At 44.5% G+C, this 17,164-nt stretch overlaps 1 protein-coding gene across 7 annotated transcripts in view; it reads right to left on the bottom strand.

Moving 5' to 3' along the window:
- Positions 1 to 17,164, bottom strand: part of tanc2b (tetratricopeptide repeat, ankyrin repeat and coiled-coil containing 2b) — a 145,879-nt gene continuing 128,715 nt past the window's right edge. For 5 of the 7 annotated variants that reach the window (XM_067577201.1, XM_067577204.1, XM_067577206.1 and 2 more), the window contains 18 exons: positions 16,317 to 16,486; positions 15,477 to 15,755; positions 14,923 to 15,090; positions 14,128 to 14,288; positions 13,380 to 13,488; positions 13,166 to 13,288; positions 12,750 to 12,986; positions 12,441 to 12,653; positions 11,309 to 11,402; positions 10,005 to 10,138; positions 9,699 to 9,822; positions 8,800 to 8,975; positions 7,726 to 7,858; positions 6,588 to 6,617; positions 5,127 to 5,218; positions 4,434 to 4,580; positions 4,129 to 4,229; positions 1 to 3,934 (listed from right to left, as the gene is read on the bottom strand). In XM_067577201.1, the coding sequence (XP_067433302.1) occupies positions 1,864 to 3,934; positions 4,129 to 4,229; positions 4,434 to 4,580; positions 5,127 to 5,218; positions 6,588 to 6,617; positions 7,726 to 7,858; positions 8,800 to 8,975; positions 9,699 to 9,822; positions 10,005 to 10,138; positions 11,309 to 11,402; positions 12,441 to 12,653; positions 12,750 to 12,986; positions 13,166 to 13,288; positions 13,380 to 13,488; positions 14,128 to 14,288; positions 14,923 to 15,090; positions 15,477 to 15,755; positions 16,317 to 16,486 (4,562 nt within the window). In that variant the 3' untranslated portion in view covers positions 1 to 1,863. The remainder of the gene's footprint in view (positions 3,935 to 4,128; positions 4,230 to 4,433; positions 4,581 to 5,126; positions 5,219 to 6,587; positions 6,618 to 7,725; positions 7,859 to 8,799; positions 8,976 to 9,698; positions 9,823 to 10,004; positions 10,139 to 11,308; positions 11,403 to 12,440; positions 12,654 to 12,749; positions 12,987 to 13,165; positions 13,289 to 13,379; positions 13,489 to 14,127; positions 14,289 to 14,922; positions 15,091 to 15,476; positions 15,756 to 16,316; positions 16,487 to 17,164) is intronic. The other 2 variants (XM_067577203.1, XM_067577205.1) reach the window with 1 other exon arrangement.

The following is a 17,164-nucleotide window of genomic DNA, read 5'->3' as shown; positions in this document are numbered from 1 at the left end:
GCGGAATAAAAATGCACGATGGATCGAAAGAAATGGCACAAAAGAATGCAGGAGAAGGGGAAATGTCTCTAACAGTGGTTGTGTATGCATTTGCTTGCTTTTAGTCGCTGAGCACTATTCATGTTACCCCATCACTAGCATATGTACTGCATGTTCTACTCTCTTCTAGGAGCATACAGTGTTGTTATGTACGGAGGAGGGACAAAGGCGAACTTTGATACTCATCTACCACAAGATAAAAATCACCCAACACAGGATTTACTATTCATTCATAGAACCAGCATCATTCAGTCTATTCATACTAGAAACAAATATATTGCTCTCAAGGCCTCGTTTTTGTGTCTAATGCAGCAATCTGTCCTCAAAACCAGTTTTATGAATTCTGCAAAACAATCATCATTATGAGCTTGTAAAAAAAAACAAAAAAAACTACGGCAACTGATGGTTTGCCTGTTTATTTAAGCAGATGGTTAAGCAGGTATTCCAAGTTGTTGCAGCCTTGTTGATTGGTTTAGCGTCACAATAAAGAGTGTCATGAAGTCTGTGACAGAGTAGTGAAACTGTAAAGAAGTAGAATAGATTATAATTTACGTATCTGAACCTCAGAAATGAGGTGAAGTGACCTTTGGAAGTATGTGCAGTAGTTGGACTTTAGTACCAGCGCAAGCCTAGACATTTAAAGACATTTATTTTGAGTAAAATTTGAATCTTTATGTGTGTTTATTAAAGTTTGATATTTCAGAAAAGAGTTTCAGATTAGACTTGATGAACTGACTGACTGGATGTTAATTGGCAACTATCATTTCAATCATTTTTCCAACAAAAATGTCAAACATTCATTGGTCGCAGCTACTTCCATGTGAGGATTTGCTGCTTTTTCCACTGTTGGTCAGACAAAACAAGACATTCTACTATTTTCTGACATTTTACACAATCAATGATGAATGAATTAATCGAGAAAATAATCGCAGATTCAATAATAATGAAAATAATCTTTAGTTGCAGCCCTAGTTCAGATTATTGAGGACCTATTACAGCATTAAAAAAAAAAAAAGCATTTTCTTGTATTACACCACAACAAAAACTTCTTTATTTTGACACAAATGAGGCAATCATATCACTCAAAGTTGGTCAGTGTCCCTCCTTCCTTACCCTGGTTGGTTTTCCACATCCATCCATATGACTAGCAGTGGGACACAAAGGCAGGGTTAACAGAATACAATTCAAACGCAAACTATGTTTTGTTTTATTTCTATGTACAATATATAACTTAATTATAAATATTGTCATTTTTCTCTAAGTACTGAGTTGTTGAGCCATTTGTATTTTCTGAGCAATGTACAGTATTGAACATATAATATTGTATTACATAGAATAGAGCCTACTAGCAACCTTGGTTAAGAGCACACTTTGAAAGAACAGAAGATGGATACAGAGTCCACGAGTAGAGTCCGATGATAAGTACTTTCACTCTTTCAGTCCCACACGTCGTGTTCACCTGTGGGATCTTTGTGCCTCTCAACATTTTTGGAAGTGCACTGGTCTTTGATTTAGTATGAGATCAGAACTTAGGACCCTCCTGTTATCCTACCTGTGTGCAGAATATGATAATGAAATAATCGCTTCTCACTGTTAGTTATGTTTTTCATATAAGATAATGTCTAATACCCTAAATGTGTGTGTGTGTGTGTGCCCGCTCTGTGGTTTTCTCTCTGAGTCGATCTGTCTCTCGTGAGTTCTTTAGGATGAGTTTGTCTATGTCACATACACAAGAGTCAGCAGCATCTGCTGTTGAGCTAAATATTTTTCTTCTCTCACTCCCACAAACAAGCCCAGTCCAACCGACCAATCACAGACAGGCCATCACACATTTGACTCCACAAATGGTCTCTTTGGTTTGATGGGGGAGGTGGGGCCTTGGGTCCGGGAGTCACGAGAGAGCTGGCGGTACATGTTGTCCTGGTAGGCTTGCGCCACGGGCAGAGTCCTCGCCACCTTCACATCCGGGTAGGTGGGCACCTGGCTGACCCGCTCCAGAATGTCCCCACTGCCGCGGGAGCCGTTGGCCAGCTTGCCCAGTGAGGGGGGCTGAGTCTGGGAGTAGTAGTCCTCCTCCAGCAGGTGTCCATTTTGGGCGTTGTTGGTCTTGTTGTAGTAGGCGATATTGCCCAGTGAGGTGGGGGGGCTGTAGGTGGAGCCTTGCTGGACCAGCTGGCCGGGCGAGGTGGGGCTGATGGCAGAGTCCATGGACGTCATGCCCCTGGACCGAGAGGGCTGATGCAGGTACTGCTGAGTCCGTGCCGTCTTGTCTATGATGCCCATGAAGGGCGTGTTCCGAGAACGGGTTGTCTCGCCTTGATACAGCCCCCCGCCGCCCTGGGAGGGAGAGATGGGAGAGATGTCATCACAGGTGCGCTCATACGTGGCTTGCAGGGGGATCTCCATCTGCTGAATGGAAGAGGAAGGCCTGAAGCCCGGCGCTAAATTTGAGGTGGATCCAGTTGAGATGTTGTTGCTAGAGGGGGAGAAACGAAGGCCTACGCTCTGAGAGTGGATGAGAGGCCTCGGGGTGGGCACATGCTGCTTCATCTCAGTAGTATTGGCACTGACGGGGCGTCTCACCATATGTGGGATCTCAGGAGAGCCCAGCTGGCAGGGGGGCATGGCATTGGCGCGCTCCAGTACGTGCTCAGAGACAGGGTAGTAGGCGGCTGACTGGCTGCGGCTTATTTGAGGTGTCTGGCTGTAACGGATGCCCCCCGGGCCCCCGCTGCTGGCGCGGTAGGCAGAGGAGGGGCGCTGGGGTAGCTCATCCTTCAACAAGCCCGACTCCATAACCCCTCCTCGGCCGCCGTGCTGACAGAGGGCCCCAGAGCTGAGGCTGGCCTGGACTTGGGACATGGACCGTCCATCCAGGGAAGGCTGGTACACCAGTCGGCTCTCCACATCTACTGAACCTCCTTGGTAACGACTTCCTATGGAGTGACCCATCTGGCCACCATAGCTGCTGTTGCCCATCACATTGCTGGGCTGGTTTGTGCGGACTATTTGGGCTATAGAAGGCTGAAGACGAAGGCCTTGGGCTTGGTGGTGCTGGGAGGACAGAGAGGGCTGGGAGCTCAGCTGAAAGGAACGCTGGCTGCTCATCTTAGACAGGGGAGATTTGGGTCGGCCTGGGAGCTGCTCCGTCTGGTAGCGCACAGGGGATCCGGACTGGGACCTATACAGACAAACACTCTCTACTGGTGGACTGGCTCTGTACTGAGCAGCCCTACGTAAAGGTGAAGGCGGTGGGCTCTGGTGGTCCATCCCTTGCCCCCCACTACCCATAGGAGGCGGGCTGAAGCGGTAGGACGGCTGGTGCACCGGGGAGGTATGAGGCGGGCTGTGTCGGTAGTGGGAGTTTTGATGCGTCGGGGAGAGTGAGGGCGACGTGGGCTGGTACGTCCCGCGGGTTGGGGAGGACATGGAGGAGGAGGTGGGGTGATATTCGTAAGGCTGACCCATGGGAGAACCTCCAGCTAAGTAGATCTGATCCGGATGTGTCGGGGAGAGTGGGGGGCTCTGAATGATGGGGAGGCTGGAAGAATTGGTGTGAGACTCAGGTGGGGGCAGACCCATAGACATGGCCTCCAGCTCCTGCTCCAGGTAGTCCTCGTCCTCAAACAGGTCCTGGACGGGCTCCATGTCCTCCAGACGGGGCTCGGGTGGAGGGGGGAGAGGCATGGAAAGGGACAGGGACTCCTCCTCTTCTGGGGGAGGCGTAGGAGGAGGCGAGGGAGGAGGCTCCAGCTCCAAGTCTTGTTGTTGGTGCTCCTCCTGGTTGAGCTGGTGACACTCCTCCTCCACACGCTGGAGCAGCCGCTGGATCTCTCGGTTGTTGGGGCACTGCTTTATGGCTTCATTCAGGTCCTCTAAGGCTTCAGGAAATTGTCTGGAAATAGAAAGTTTTCCAAAATGTCAAACAATTGTGTGCAGAACTGTATGGAAGAGCATTAAGGACTCACAATGCATGTATTCAAATGTGAGTGAGGAATGTCTGTTTCGAATCTATATCAAAGGATGAAGTACAAGCACACAAAGTATTTCACTCTGACTATGATGTGTAGAGAGATAAAAGGAGCGTACCTGCTGCTACGCTTGGCGCGCGCTCTGGCATAGTACGCCTCATATGATTTTGGTTTCAGTTCAAGTGCCTTAGTAGCAAATTCCTCAGCCATCCCAAAGTCCTGGAGAGATCGGGAAGAAGAGAACACAACTGAATAACACCAAACACGTCAGCATTATTCTCATTATCTTCAAATCTATAATACTGTTTGATTTGGTTATTTCATGTAATAAGAAGGTTTCCAAAGTGAATCTAAAGCCCTTAAAAACTGTGACATTGTGGCTTTTTTGCACCATACACTGATGCTAGCTCTCTCCAGACTTACGTTCATTTTCCTCCGACATCGGGACAGGTTGAGGAAGAGCGATACTTTGAGTTCCCTGAACGTCTTGAGGTCCTCGCTGAAGCCTTCGCGTGGAAATTTTTTTAGAGCATACTGATAACGCTGCGCTGCCTCCTTCACCTTCCCCTTCTGTTGGACAAACACACAAAGAAGTCTGGGTTATCTTTCCTTCACAGTGAAAAATTTTCAAAAAAAGGTAATATGAAACATAATAAACTCATAATAAAAGCCTGAGCTAGGCATAAAGATACATCACAATACAATATTTATTCAATAAGAATGAGCTCTTTGACAGAGAGATAAAGCTTTTTTTTCCATTGTGGGTTATCTTGTAGGGTCTTACATCTATTTGTGTGGAAGGACTATTCAGTTGTTGATTATAAAATGCTTCTAGACAAATTAAATAATGTAACATGTCTAATAAAAAGAACCATGATTTTCTCAATTTTCCATTATAGTCGGCAGAAAATGGAATATCATATATGTAATTTTGACCCAAAACTAAGACTATGTTGGTCCCAACAGTAACAGATGAAAAATAATCCTGTACTGAATTGATATCTGGTATATCTGTGATATATACATTTTAAATCTAAAGGATTTTTATCATATTAGATTCATTTTAAATTCACACAAAGATATCGTAGCTGCAGAGCGCACGGCTTGTTCTCTGACCTTGTAGAAGCTGTCCCCCTCCTCGATGAGTTTGCTGAGTAAGATGATCATGATGTCGGGTTTGGAGGTGGCCATGGCCCATGTGGCTGGACCTGGGTAACACAGGAAGGAGCAGATGGGAGGGGAGAAAAAAAAAAAAAAACACAGTGAGAAAGACACACAGTAATAAGCAGAGAAGAAGGAAGGAAGGAAGGAGCGACTGGGAGTCACACTACACACGACAATAATAACAGGGATGAGAACAACAGCCAAAATGGGGGAATGGAGGAGAAAAGACAGGCAATCCACTGCAGAGAAAATATTACAAAAATCTGCTCTGACACCTTGAGAACTGTGACCTCGCTATAGGACATCAGGCCTTGGGCAAACACTATTTGCCTGTAATTATGAGTGTTATATAATCCAGCTGGGAGTGCTTGATTGAAGTGTAAAATGAGCACAAAACCTATTTAAAGACATTTTGAAATTGTCCTCAAACGGTTGATTAAAATTAACTGTAGCAATTATCTGCAAATATGTTTTGGCCCAGGCAAACCCAGTGTACATATACAGTAACAAAAAAGAAAAGAAATTACGCTGTCATGTCTTTCTTTTGACACACATTTTCTGTCTTGTCAAGAAGTGCAGACGTACAGTAATTCTTTGTACTACTGACTGATTTAGGGATGTGATCAAGACAGCGGAAAAGGAGGAAAAACATTAATCTCCCAAAATAAATGGAAGTTCATCCCTACATTCTGTTTTATGACTGAAAAATCAAACACAAAAATTTCTAAAACTTGTTTTTTCAGCAATCCTTGACACATGTACACACACCACAGAGATGATAAGGGGTGGGGGGGGGGTGAGTGAGAGGTCTTGCACAAGGAGACATGAGGCAGGTACAATAAACAAAAGAGGCAAGCAGGAGGGATATAACAGAGCTCTGCAAGCGTTAGCTGTCCTCTGAGCTGGTGGTGGTGGTGGTGGTGGTGGTGAGGTGGTCATGTGGGGTTGTTGAGGGTAGGAATGCTGCTGACTGGCCTAGCTGACACTGAGAAAAACGTCTGGAAGATGAACGATGCACAGTACAGTGGTTTATCACCTCAGTCTGTGGTGGCGGTGGCACAGGAGGATTTACAAATACATGCACTTCCGCTAAATCACTACCACGCAAGTGTTACTGAGGGCTTCCGTCATGCATCTGTGGGATGGAAGGTCAAAACACCTCGATACGATGTCACAGGCTGGAGGCCGAGCATGCTGTCATTAACAACTTGGACGTTAGCATCTACCTCTAGGCAATCCCGACTGCATCACTGTCAGTGCTAATACCTTTGCATGTTATTATTTGTCAGTTTGAGAAGGTTTTGGTAGCTAAGCTCGCCTGCCGACACTTAGGACGACACAGACAACACAGAGAGAGGAGATAGAGCTGTCAAAATGCCTGGTGGGGTGAGAAGTCGACAGCCTTGGCTTTACCTCGGGGCCGACTGGGCAGCGTCTGACATCCTGGGGGCCGGAGAGAGAGGCGAGGGGGGAAAGGGGGCAAAAGGGGGTACAGGGTGAAGGGGGGGAAGGAGGAGGAGGAGGAGGAAGGAGGTCATGAGCGAGGGAAGGAGTGTAAGTGGGAGGGCAGAGCGAGGGGGGAGGGGAAGAGGGTGGGGGTGGTGGGGAGGGGGAGAGGAGAGAGGAGGGGGGGAGGGCAGAGTTGCCAGAGAGAACAGGGGTGTGGGAGTGCGTAGGAGCGAGAGGAAGAAAAGAGATAGATCCAGCGGGAGGGTGAAAGAGAAAGAGAGGTGATGGCGGTGGTGGTGGTGGTGGTGGTGGTGGAGGAGGAGGAGAAGAAGAAGTGAGAAAAGGAACACAAAAAAAAAAGCAGCAGTGAGAAGCGGAGATAAGTGCCTCTGCGAAAAAAAAAAATAATAATTTGAAAAAAAAAAAAAAGGAAACATAGATACCGAAAAGAAACACCACAAGCGCTAATAACAACCTGTCTCTGAGCAACCGCAGAGCAGTAGAGAGAAAAAATGTGATTGAGAGAAAAACAGGGAGAAAGCGCGAGCGATAGAGACAAAAAAGAGGCAGAGAGAGAGAGAGAGAGAGAGAGAGAGAACATGACAGAGAGAGAGAGAGAGAGAAAGCTAAACAACACAACAGCAACAGTAGTACAATAAAAAGAAACACACATCAGAGCCATAAATAGCTGAGGAGAAGCAGCACGGTGCAGCAGTGGGGGGGCGGATGACATACAGTAGCAGGAAGTGGTTTGAGCTACATGGAGACACAAACATGAATCCATGGCTTATTGCAGTACAATGCTTACAGTGCTCTATAATGACCAGCAGGAAGTGTGTGTTTAAAAAAAAAAAAAAAAAAAAAGGGTTTTCATCTTTGGATTGTCCCTTAATAGTCTCTCATGCAGCTCATGTTTTTGAACTCCAATTCATGACCTTTTCAACCAAAATACAATCTCAAAATTGTATCTCACTTCACGGCAGGCAAATAACCTTTTTATTACGGTGCTAGAGGGACAACAATGCTGCATTTAGAGGGGGTGGGTGGGGGGGTCTTTTGTGTGCTAAATGGTAGGCTCTTTAGTCTGTCAACATGCTCTTACCTATCTTGGCTCCTTTCTTGAGCAGGGCGACCACCACAGACGTGTTTCTGCAGCCCACCGCTCTGTCGAGAGGTCGCATCCCGCTGTAGTCTACGTGCTCTATCATGGCCCCGTGGTCGACCAAGAACTGGACCTGAAAAGACGAAGAAGGAATGAGGTGAGAATCTATCTTCCCAGAGGATTCACCACACCGTCATCTGCTCCCATTAAAATTTAGTACAGACAAATTGAAATATACTGTGTGTGTGTGTGTCATTAAAAGAAAAAAGGTGCGGGGTACAGCCAACTGGATAACTGCACACGGAAACATGAGATTATGTGTTTTTCTAAATGTAATAAAGATGAAGTTTTAAAGGAAACAGATGGCGTGTCACAAGTCCTTTGGAAGATAAAACTAATTTAATTTAGGTTTCAATGTCGCGAGTACAAGTCGTTCTTATTACCTCATCATACGATGTCAGCATTAATCCTGTCGACTAGGAAACGAATGAGCGCGCCTCCATGCGTTTGTATTTTTAAAAAGGCAATAGTACATATTGTAGCGCCCCGTCTAAGGTTATAACGCAGAAGTGAGATGCATCATTATCCAGAAATCAAAGAGATGTATTGAGTGACAGGTGGATGAACAGATGAACAGAAGGAAACAATCACAAGCTCCACTCCCATCATGAAAGGAAAGAGTAGTGGTTCTTCTTTTCAGTGATGGAAAATAAATGATTTATAGAGCTTTGTATTTAAGTTTTATATGATACCCAAGGTTCAGTACTGATAGCTTACTTTGAAGAATTTCTCTACAAAACTTTTATTTTTTTTATTTATTTCAAAATGAAAGCCAAAGTTCTTAAATGTAATAAGCTGCACAAGAACTTCTCCTGAATAAAAATACTCTAAAGTCAGCAAAACTATGACTCAAATAAGAAACCGCCTGATCAAGAAACAAGTAGATTATGAATCAAAGCGAGAATTCGATGTTAGCTTCGGGTATTAAAGTTGACTTATTTCACTCAGTACCACACATATAATTGAGGTCTGATATCCAGCTCTGTTCATTTACGGATCCCTCTGTTCACTCACCACATCAGAGTCGCCGTAGAAGGCGGCCAGGTCGAGGGGCGTGCGTCCGTTCTTATCTGCGTGGTCGGTGGCGGCTCCGCTCTCCACCAGGCAGCGGACGACGGGTAAGTGGCCTTTCAGACAGGCCCAGCTCAGCGCGGTCAGACCCTCCTTATCCATTAGAGACAGAGAGGCTCCTGGGAAAAGAAAATAAAAAAAACAACAACTCCAGCAGTGAGTCTCAGCCTGGCATATTTCAGCTCTTCTGAGTAGAATTATGCTACATCTGTGGTTGCCTGCGTGTTATTTTTTTGCTATTTTATAACCGACAGCTTAATTTATTTTCGAGGCATTCTTTAAAATCTGTTGTTGATTTAATTTGGCCGTAATTGTTGCAAACATCATATGAAAACTGTAATTTGCTCGCTTCTATCGGTGCGGTGGGAGTGTGTATTTGTATGGCGTTTAGACAATATTGATGTTTTCGTCAGTAGCTCCATAGATCTGTCAAATCTGACTCTACTGTATGTCTGTCAGGTCTGATTCTGACATAGACTTTGTGTTTTTGCAACCGTTCCCAATGAGGAAAACCATACACACGAGAAAAATCCTTGTTCAAAAGATGCTCTGCACAGAACTGAGCCCATCCTTTAAACTCTTAACATCCATTTTTGTATTTTATTTTGATGTACGTACTTGTGTTTCATGCATTACATTCAGGCTCTGAAAACCAAAGATCAAGACAAACAGCTACATATACTGATTCCCTCATCTGTTAACAAACCGAGCATCTGATGAGAATATATTTGTCTGTGTTTATGATGCTCTATTTGTTCTTTGGTTTCAGTTGTGTCAACAAATGCATGAAGCCTTAACTGTCCTAAAATTTGCTCTTTTTGTACCCAGGTTTTATATCTTACCTTGAGCTAGTAAAAATTCCACAGTTCCCAGGTGTCCCTCTGAGGCGGCCATCATTAGAGGAGTACGACCCTGCTTATCAGCCAGGTTGACATCTGCTCCGTGTGTGAGGAGGAGGTCAACGATCTAAAACACCCAAATACACACCCGAGCCGTTATATAACAGCGAACGGATGCCTCGACCGCTCAGAGATGAAGCAAGTGACAATATTCTTTATCTAATCAAAAAGGGAAATAAACCAAGCCAGCCTAGCAAAAAGGTTTTCAAGGTGGTCTGAGTGAATGGAAGCGATCGAGCGGACACTGACCTGCCAGTGTCCCTGTCGGACGGCGCTGAACAACGGGACGATGCCTCTTCTGTTGGGCTGGGCCACGGCCGCGCCCTGTTCCAGCAGCAGACGACAAACCTCCAGCTTCCCCCGACCGGAGGCTGCAGTCAGAGCTGGACACACACAAACAGCCGGGGAACAGGAGGATAAATAGGTCGTATACGGTTGATAGAAAAACTGACAGAAATGAGTGTGGTCGGAGTAGGCGGGGTGTACAAATGAAGTGATACTTCAAGTGAACTCAGACCATGTTTGAAAAAAAAAAAAAAAACTTGAATAAAACATGTCCAATGGGAGAAGAGAAGAGAATACACTTGAGACTTTTTGGGGAGCAAAGGCCTTCGAAAAGACATCTTCTCAAATGTAATGATTATAATTGGAATAATTTAAGCACTGTGAATACATTTCTTTTCAGCAGAGTGGTTGCAGCCCTGGAAGGGGCGACCCCCGGTTTCAGCCTATTTATTCACTGCTGGAAGAACACTTTGATATACACAGTTCAGTAAGTATATCTGTACGGACACACATGCTCTCTCCCTTTGGCTGTTGTAAAAGAATAATGCATTTTCAGTTGACCTATCTAGTAACACTGGGATTAGAAATCATCTTCCAGAACAACTGTGATCCCTTATAAACAATGAAACTACGGCTGAGTAAGTACAAGTTCCCCCCCCCCCTCTTCAACTGACAACGACAAGCAGCCTTTTCAACGCTGCGGCGGGAGGGGAATAAAGCTCCCGATGAGGTTTCATAGCTTCAGGTCACGATGATACATTACATTTCTCAACACCCTGCCACAGTGCAATCAGACTAGTCATTTCCAAGCACCCTGGAGCGCACTCCTCCTTCCCCTCCCCTCCCCCCCCTCCCTCCCTCCCCCCCCACACCCACCCATCGTCTGTGTGAGCCCAGCCCTGTCTATGCTCCAATGACACCACTGCACTGCCATCAGCATCTGACGCAGCAGCAGCAGCAGCAGCAAGCAGCAGCAGACACACAAGAACGATCTCTCATATCCGCACTGCAGCGCTCTGCCTCACAGTGCCACACAGGGAAAAAAAAAAAAAAAAAACCCTTTCACAAAACACTTCATAAATCCTTTAGAAAAAGAACATCGTCTGGATTGTATATCTCAAGATAGTGTATTTTTGCTTTTATACAAGGAATTTCAAAATGTGCAATTCAAGATTAGGACATCAACATGGACTGTTAAATATTGGCAGTCATCTGTCAGTATTGAATTCAGGGTTTTATTGGTTTAATGTCTGGCGAGGTATTCCCACCTGTCTCTCCCCACAGAGTGTCAAAGTTATTGATTTGAGCCCGCTCCACCTCCTCTTCATCTTTCTCTGGCAGGTCCAGCAGGTAGGACACGATCTGATGGGGAACAAGATGCGAGATGACACAGATCGATGTCTACGTCGACTTCAACGAGACCCGAGATAAAGACGTTAAATAGAAAATACTTTTCTTTTTAAACGTAAATTCGTTCGTTGTAATTTGATCTAAAAGGATGCATTTCACAGACTGACAGCCGTCATTAGAAACGACATCGACCGCCAGACTCCCGTCAATAAGTTGTCGTCTAAAATTGTTATTGCTTTTGAGAATTTACAGCCTTAAGTAGGATTTACAACATAAGGATAATTCACACCTCCAGTATCTCATTTACATCTCTCAATTCCCCTAACCCATTTTCCCTTCCATCACACTCTGTCTTTCCCCTCCCTCCTTTACAAATTCAAATTAGTGCAAGTTTACTGGCTCGCAAAGAGATTTCCAAAGTGCTGAAATAATCACATTCCTCTTTTTTTTCCCCCTCTTAACTTTTTTCATCATCTGATCCTGTCTCTCCTGGCACTCTTAACATTCAGTCATTAGCGTGTTTGGAGCTAAATAAGTAACGGTGAAACATGTGCCAAACCGCACACGGTGTCACTAAGAAAAGCAGCTGAGTGTTTTAATGTGCGAGTACGTGGCGTAAAAACTGTTAAAAGGTGTCACAGTCTGCGACCTTTGCAACTGTGGTCGTCAGCTCACCTTCGTCTCCATTTAAAGCCATGTGATTATTTTTTTCCCTCATGTGACCAAATGAACAGGACTTTTGGGAAATATGTGGCAGCTGTACTGTTGTTAAGAGTGGATGATTAGAGTAAGAATGGAGTATTATATAAGGATTTAGAGTATTTTCTTATGACAAACTTAGTGTGAGTGTGATTGGTTCTCCACAAATTGTTGCAATAAAGTAAATTTAGCATTTTATTAACATGATTTCCAGCTTCAAAAAACATGCACAATCTACCTCAACAACATTTCTAACAAAGGGACTAGTAGTAGTTACAAGAAGTCATCTCAAGTCCCTCAAATAAAAACCATCACATGACTTTCAGCCCCGCCGACCAGCCCCTGCCGTACCTCTGTGTAGCCCATACTGGCTGCAGCGATGAGGGCCTGCTGGACGGCGTGGCTCTTTGTGAAGGCCGCCTGTTGTTGGGTCTGAGGTGACTGCTGCTGCTGCTGCGGCCCCATGCCCCAGTCACACTGGATGAGGAATTTCACCACCTCCATGTGGCCCCTCAGAGCTGCGTGAACCAGAGCGCACTGGCCGTTCTTATCCAGGTGGTCCACCTGTTAACAGGGACGGAAATACGTTTGGAAAACAGCAAAGGCTACAAATAATCTCCTATTATCACACACTCTCCCCTCGCAGTTTCTTTCACACACCTTCGCTCTCCTGCGACAAAGCGCCGTCACAATGGCCATGTGTCCCCCGGCGGCGGCGTAGCCGAGCGGCGTGAGGCCGCTCTCGGAGGGGGCGTCGACAGAGGCGCCGAACTCGAGCAGCAGAGCCACCATGTCCATGTAGCCCAAATGAGAGTGGACGCACAGGACGGGGGCGTTGTTCAGCACCTCTGTACGGTAGTTCACATTGGCACCACCCAGCATCAGCAGCCGGCTCACCTGGACACACACACACACACACACAAAAATAACAAATGAAGAAGTAAAAAGTGAACAAAGTAACAGTGAAACTATCTTGTGTCTTGGCATATTTTGAGAACTACCCTTGATTTGGTAGCCAGAACATGTTGAAATATTATTCAAGTATGACTCCTCTCTGCTGAAGTTGGTGCCTGTACCTTGATGTTGGGAGTGTAGAGGTTTCGGAGTGAAGAAAGTGCAGCTGAAAGGCCTTCTGTGCTGTAGGACACCCACAGACCTTGCAAGATAGATGAGGAAACCCCGACTTTCTTGCTGAGACCCTTGAACAGAAAGATTGAGCGTAAATATTCATTACATCGGAGCGTGTGCGTGTGTGTACGTCTGTATATACGTGCACGTGGAGACAAACACCTTGAAGATATGTGCTTTGAGGATGTGATGGCCCAGCTCAATAGTCTGCTGCCTGTTCAGCTTGTTCTCCTGCCGAGAGAACCAGAAGGCCAGTAGGGTGTGCCCGCTCCTGCAGAGACGACAAACATGCAATCTTTCAATACTTGAGACTGACTCATCAGGTCATTGCATTTTGTTATCATTAGCACAGTTGGTTCAATCGCTTTTAATTATAATATCGGAAATAAAATGTTCTGGCTGAAAATATAACATACAACACTTCCTCTGCTCGAAAAATCATAATGTACCTGTGACTAACTGAGATTTCTATTTATACATGACTGATTAACAACAAAGTCTGTCACCTTAAAGGTACATTTCTGCATGTTACACACAATATAGCAGCAACTGATTGAAGGATGAATTATTCATAGTTTTTTGGTAAAATAGTGATGAATAGTAACTTTGACTGGGGTTAGGCAATAAGAGAAGAGATATTCCTTCTTATTTTTTTAACAAAATCTGAATCTTATTATTGATACTTCTTGGATAACAGCTGAGATTGTGTGGCAGTAGATCCCATCTCATCCCATTAAACCACCTCATCCTGTTATAAAACCTGTTTCTGAACAGGATCGTTCAAATTCCTGCAGCAGACACAAATCTTATGACCTCACATTAGCAGTACTCGAGTTTTTCTTCTACACATATGATCATCTTCAGCGTCACATATTAAAGAGCGTCTTCTCTTTCTCCGGCTCGTCCTCACCTTGGATCACAGAGGAACTTTGTCTTTTCTCCTTCCTCCCTCCATATCAACCACTCCCTGAAGGAAGGGTGGACAAACATCCGGGTACCGTCCCTCCTCTTCACCAGGAAGACTGACAGGTTGTCTACGCGCTGCTGGAAGTCCTCCCAGTCCAGTGTGCCCTGCAACCACATACATTTTTTTCAATGTTATTTGTTATTTACAGCTGGGACATGCAGATTTCTTAACATGAAACAACTTAATCGCTTTTGGACGTTACATTGCTGCAATAACGAATGAAATATTTGCTATTTAGACATTTACGAGCGCAGTATCAAGAATCCAAAACACTGTACATATTAACATTCTCACTCTGATTAAGAAATATACATCAATGTTGCTCAACCTTGTTTCATCATGAATGCCAATCGCATTTATCCGTCTTTCAGCACAAATAACAGAATATAATATGCGTTTATTCTATTCATGTTCATAAAAAAATAAAGATTCCTCCTTTATCAAACTGTTAAGCCCACATTAAATAAACATTCAATAACAAGCCATGAATTTTAATTGAATAACAGCCTCATTTATTTTTGTTTAAACTCAAGGATAGAGAAAAATCACAGTTTAGCTGACTAAAATCTACTAAAATTTCAAACATTTTCTGCTTAAATTGCATACTTTGGGAAGAAAGTCAGCTTTGATACCGACTGGTTCGCCAAGGCCGTTTTACAATACATTCATTCCATTAGAGGTCTTGAGATATTAAAAAGGCCTCGAGGTATGAGATCTTGTATATTTTAGGACCGCTACCTGCAGTGAACCAGCGTTGATGGCCTGATATATCTGCTCATCAGTCAGCGGATGAAGCGAAGCCACGGCCACATTGAGCAGAGGGAGCGCCCGCTCGAACGACGACTGCGTGGGGAAGCGCATGTTGCACTGTAGCAGGTACACTTCTGCCAAGTTGACTGGAACCACCTGAGGAAGCAGAGCATCTGAATCGTAAACGCTGATTTCCTTTGGATCGACTCTACAGGATATGAATAATGCAGCGTGTTTGTACTGCACGTCTTCGACTGTTCCACGCGGTCTTCCTTAGAGAGGAGAATGTGAATTTATCACTTGTCATTTTGTATGGAGTCTGGAAGCACTTCTGAATACATGAAATTAAATGAATCTGGGGGTGTGAGATAAAATATTTCATTATGAAATGCACAGTAAAACCGTTCAGTTGCATTATTTATCAAAAACATGTCAGGTTCGGACTGTTACATGAATTAAACACATGATTTTACAACAGTACTTTCAGACAAAGCGTGTCAGAGTGGTGGGAGAAAAAAAAAAAACTAGTACTAACTCCACACCTTATAGCTGGAGCTTTTGAGGACAAGGTAGCCCTTCTCAATGAGGTCAAAGGTGAGCTTGAGGTACAGATAGGAGCCCTGGCTCAGGGCCTTGAGGTGGGCGCTGAGCTTCCCGAAGGTGGTGTTGTCCATCTTGCCATTTAGGGAGATGTTGTTCTGGATTTCCGGGCTGCTGTGGATGCGGTGCAGGATGTAGCCCTGCAGGTCCTGGTCTATGGCGTCGTTCTCCTCCAGGCTGTCCAGAGAGATGCGGTGGAACGGCAGCGAGTTGGTGATCTCCTGAAGAGTCAGAATGATGCCAGTGAGGAACTTGTTTTTGGTGATATTGGTGCAGAGACATAGTGATAAATTTGGCTTCAATCGCTTAAATACAAGAAATTAAGGTCAAAAATAATGTATTATACGCTATGAATAACTAGTCAACACATATCTCTTCATGAATGAAAGACCGGGAGTGAGGAGACGGAGGTAGCAGAAATGAAAAAAAAGATTGGAAAGATTCTCAAAACACATCTATTCATATCCTGCGTAGAGGAAACATGGAAAGGTCAGAGACAGAGAGGGTGGAGTTGTATTCAAGACAACTTCAATATTGTCTGTTAGTGGCCTCCAGCTGAAGTAAAACTAATCCATAGAAAATGTTGATGTAAAATCCTCTTAGCTGGCAGTGGTGAAGATAAAACAATAAAGAGCCGGTCGCTGTTAGAGCCCTTTCACACTGTTTCACTCACGCTGGATTCAAAGAAACAGCAAAGTGAGTGTAAACAGCGGGGATTTACAGCCGTGGCTACAATCTGTATGCTCAAAGATAAACTCCTAACTGGCTGTCTGTGTTTTTACCTGTAACGTGGTTCTGACTGTGACCACCAGTTTGAGCCAGGGAGGGAACTTGTTGATGGTTTTGGTGAGGAAGGACACAATCGTGTCTCCGTAGTCTGGCTTGTGGAACTCTGCCTCGTTCAGACCATCAATGAGGACGATGAGGTCCTCCTCAGAGTTGATCTTCCTCTCTGTGAACAGTCGGCATGAAAACAAACAATTCAGTGATGTTATATACAGTAGATATACATTAAACTAAATGAAAACAAGCTGTTGATAAAAATCTTTCACTTTCTTGCCGATTTCACTACATATTCAACTAGAAATACCACCTCGCGGTTGTATGAATCTGCCAACCAGTCAGGTTACAGTTTATATCCATGTCTGTCCAGACTCATATAATATTTGTAGTGAAGGAATTCAATAAAACAATCACCACAGTTTCAAGGTGGGCACCCAAGATTAATGTCACCAGTTCAGTATCTGACCAAATGTGAAATATGGTCACAATCTCCTCTTCTGTTCCTGAGTTATGGCGTCAAATAACGGCCAGAAAAGTGTTTTTGCAGAACATTATGACTTCACAGTGAAGTTGACCTTTGACCTTTTGGATATAAAATGTCACCACTTCATCATTTTATCCTATTAGATATTTGTGTAAAACATTGTCATAATTAGCGTATGAATTCTTGCGTTATGGCCAAAAAACATGTTTTGTGAGGTCACAGTGACCTTGACCTTTGACCGCCAAATTCTAATCAGTTCATCCTTGAGTCCGACTGGATGTCTGCGCTAAATATAAAGAAATTCCCTCAAGGCGTTCCTGAGATATCTCATTCACGAGAGAATGGGACGGACAGACGGACGAC

The sequence above is a fragment of the Thunnus thynnus genome, chromosome 20, assembly GCF_963924715.1.
Source record: "Thunnus thynnus chromosome 20, fThuThy2.1, whole genome shotgun sequence".
Taxonomy (NCBI): Eukaryota; Metazoa; Chordata; class Actinopteri; order Scombriformes; family Scombridae; genus Thunnus; species Thunnus thynnus.
Note: the sequence above shows the minus strand (reverse complement) of the source record. Positions and strands in the feature narration are given on the sequence as shown.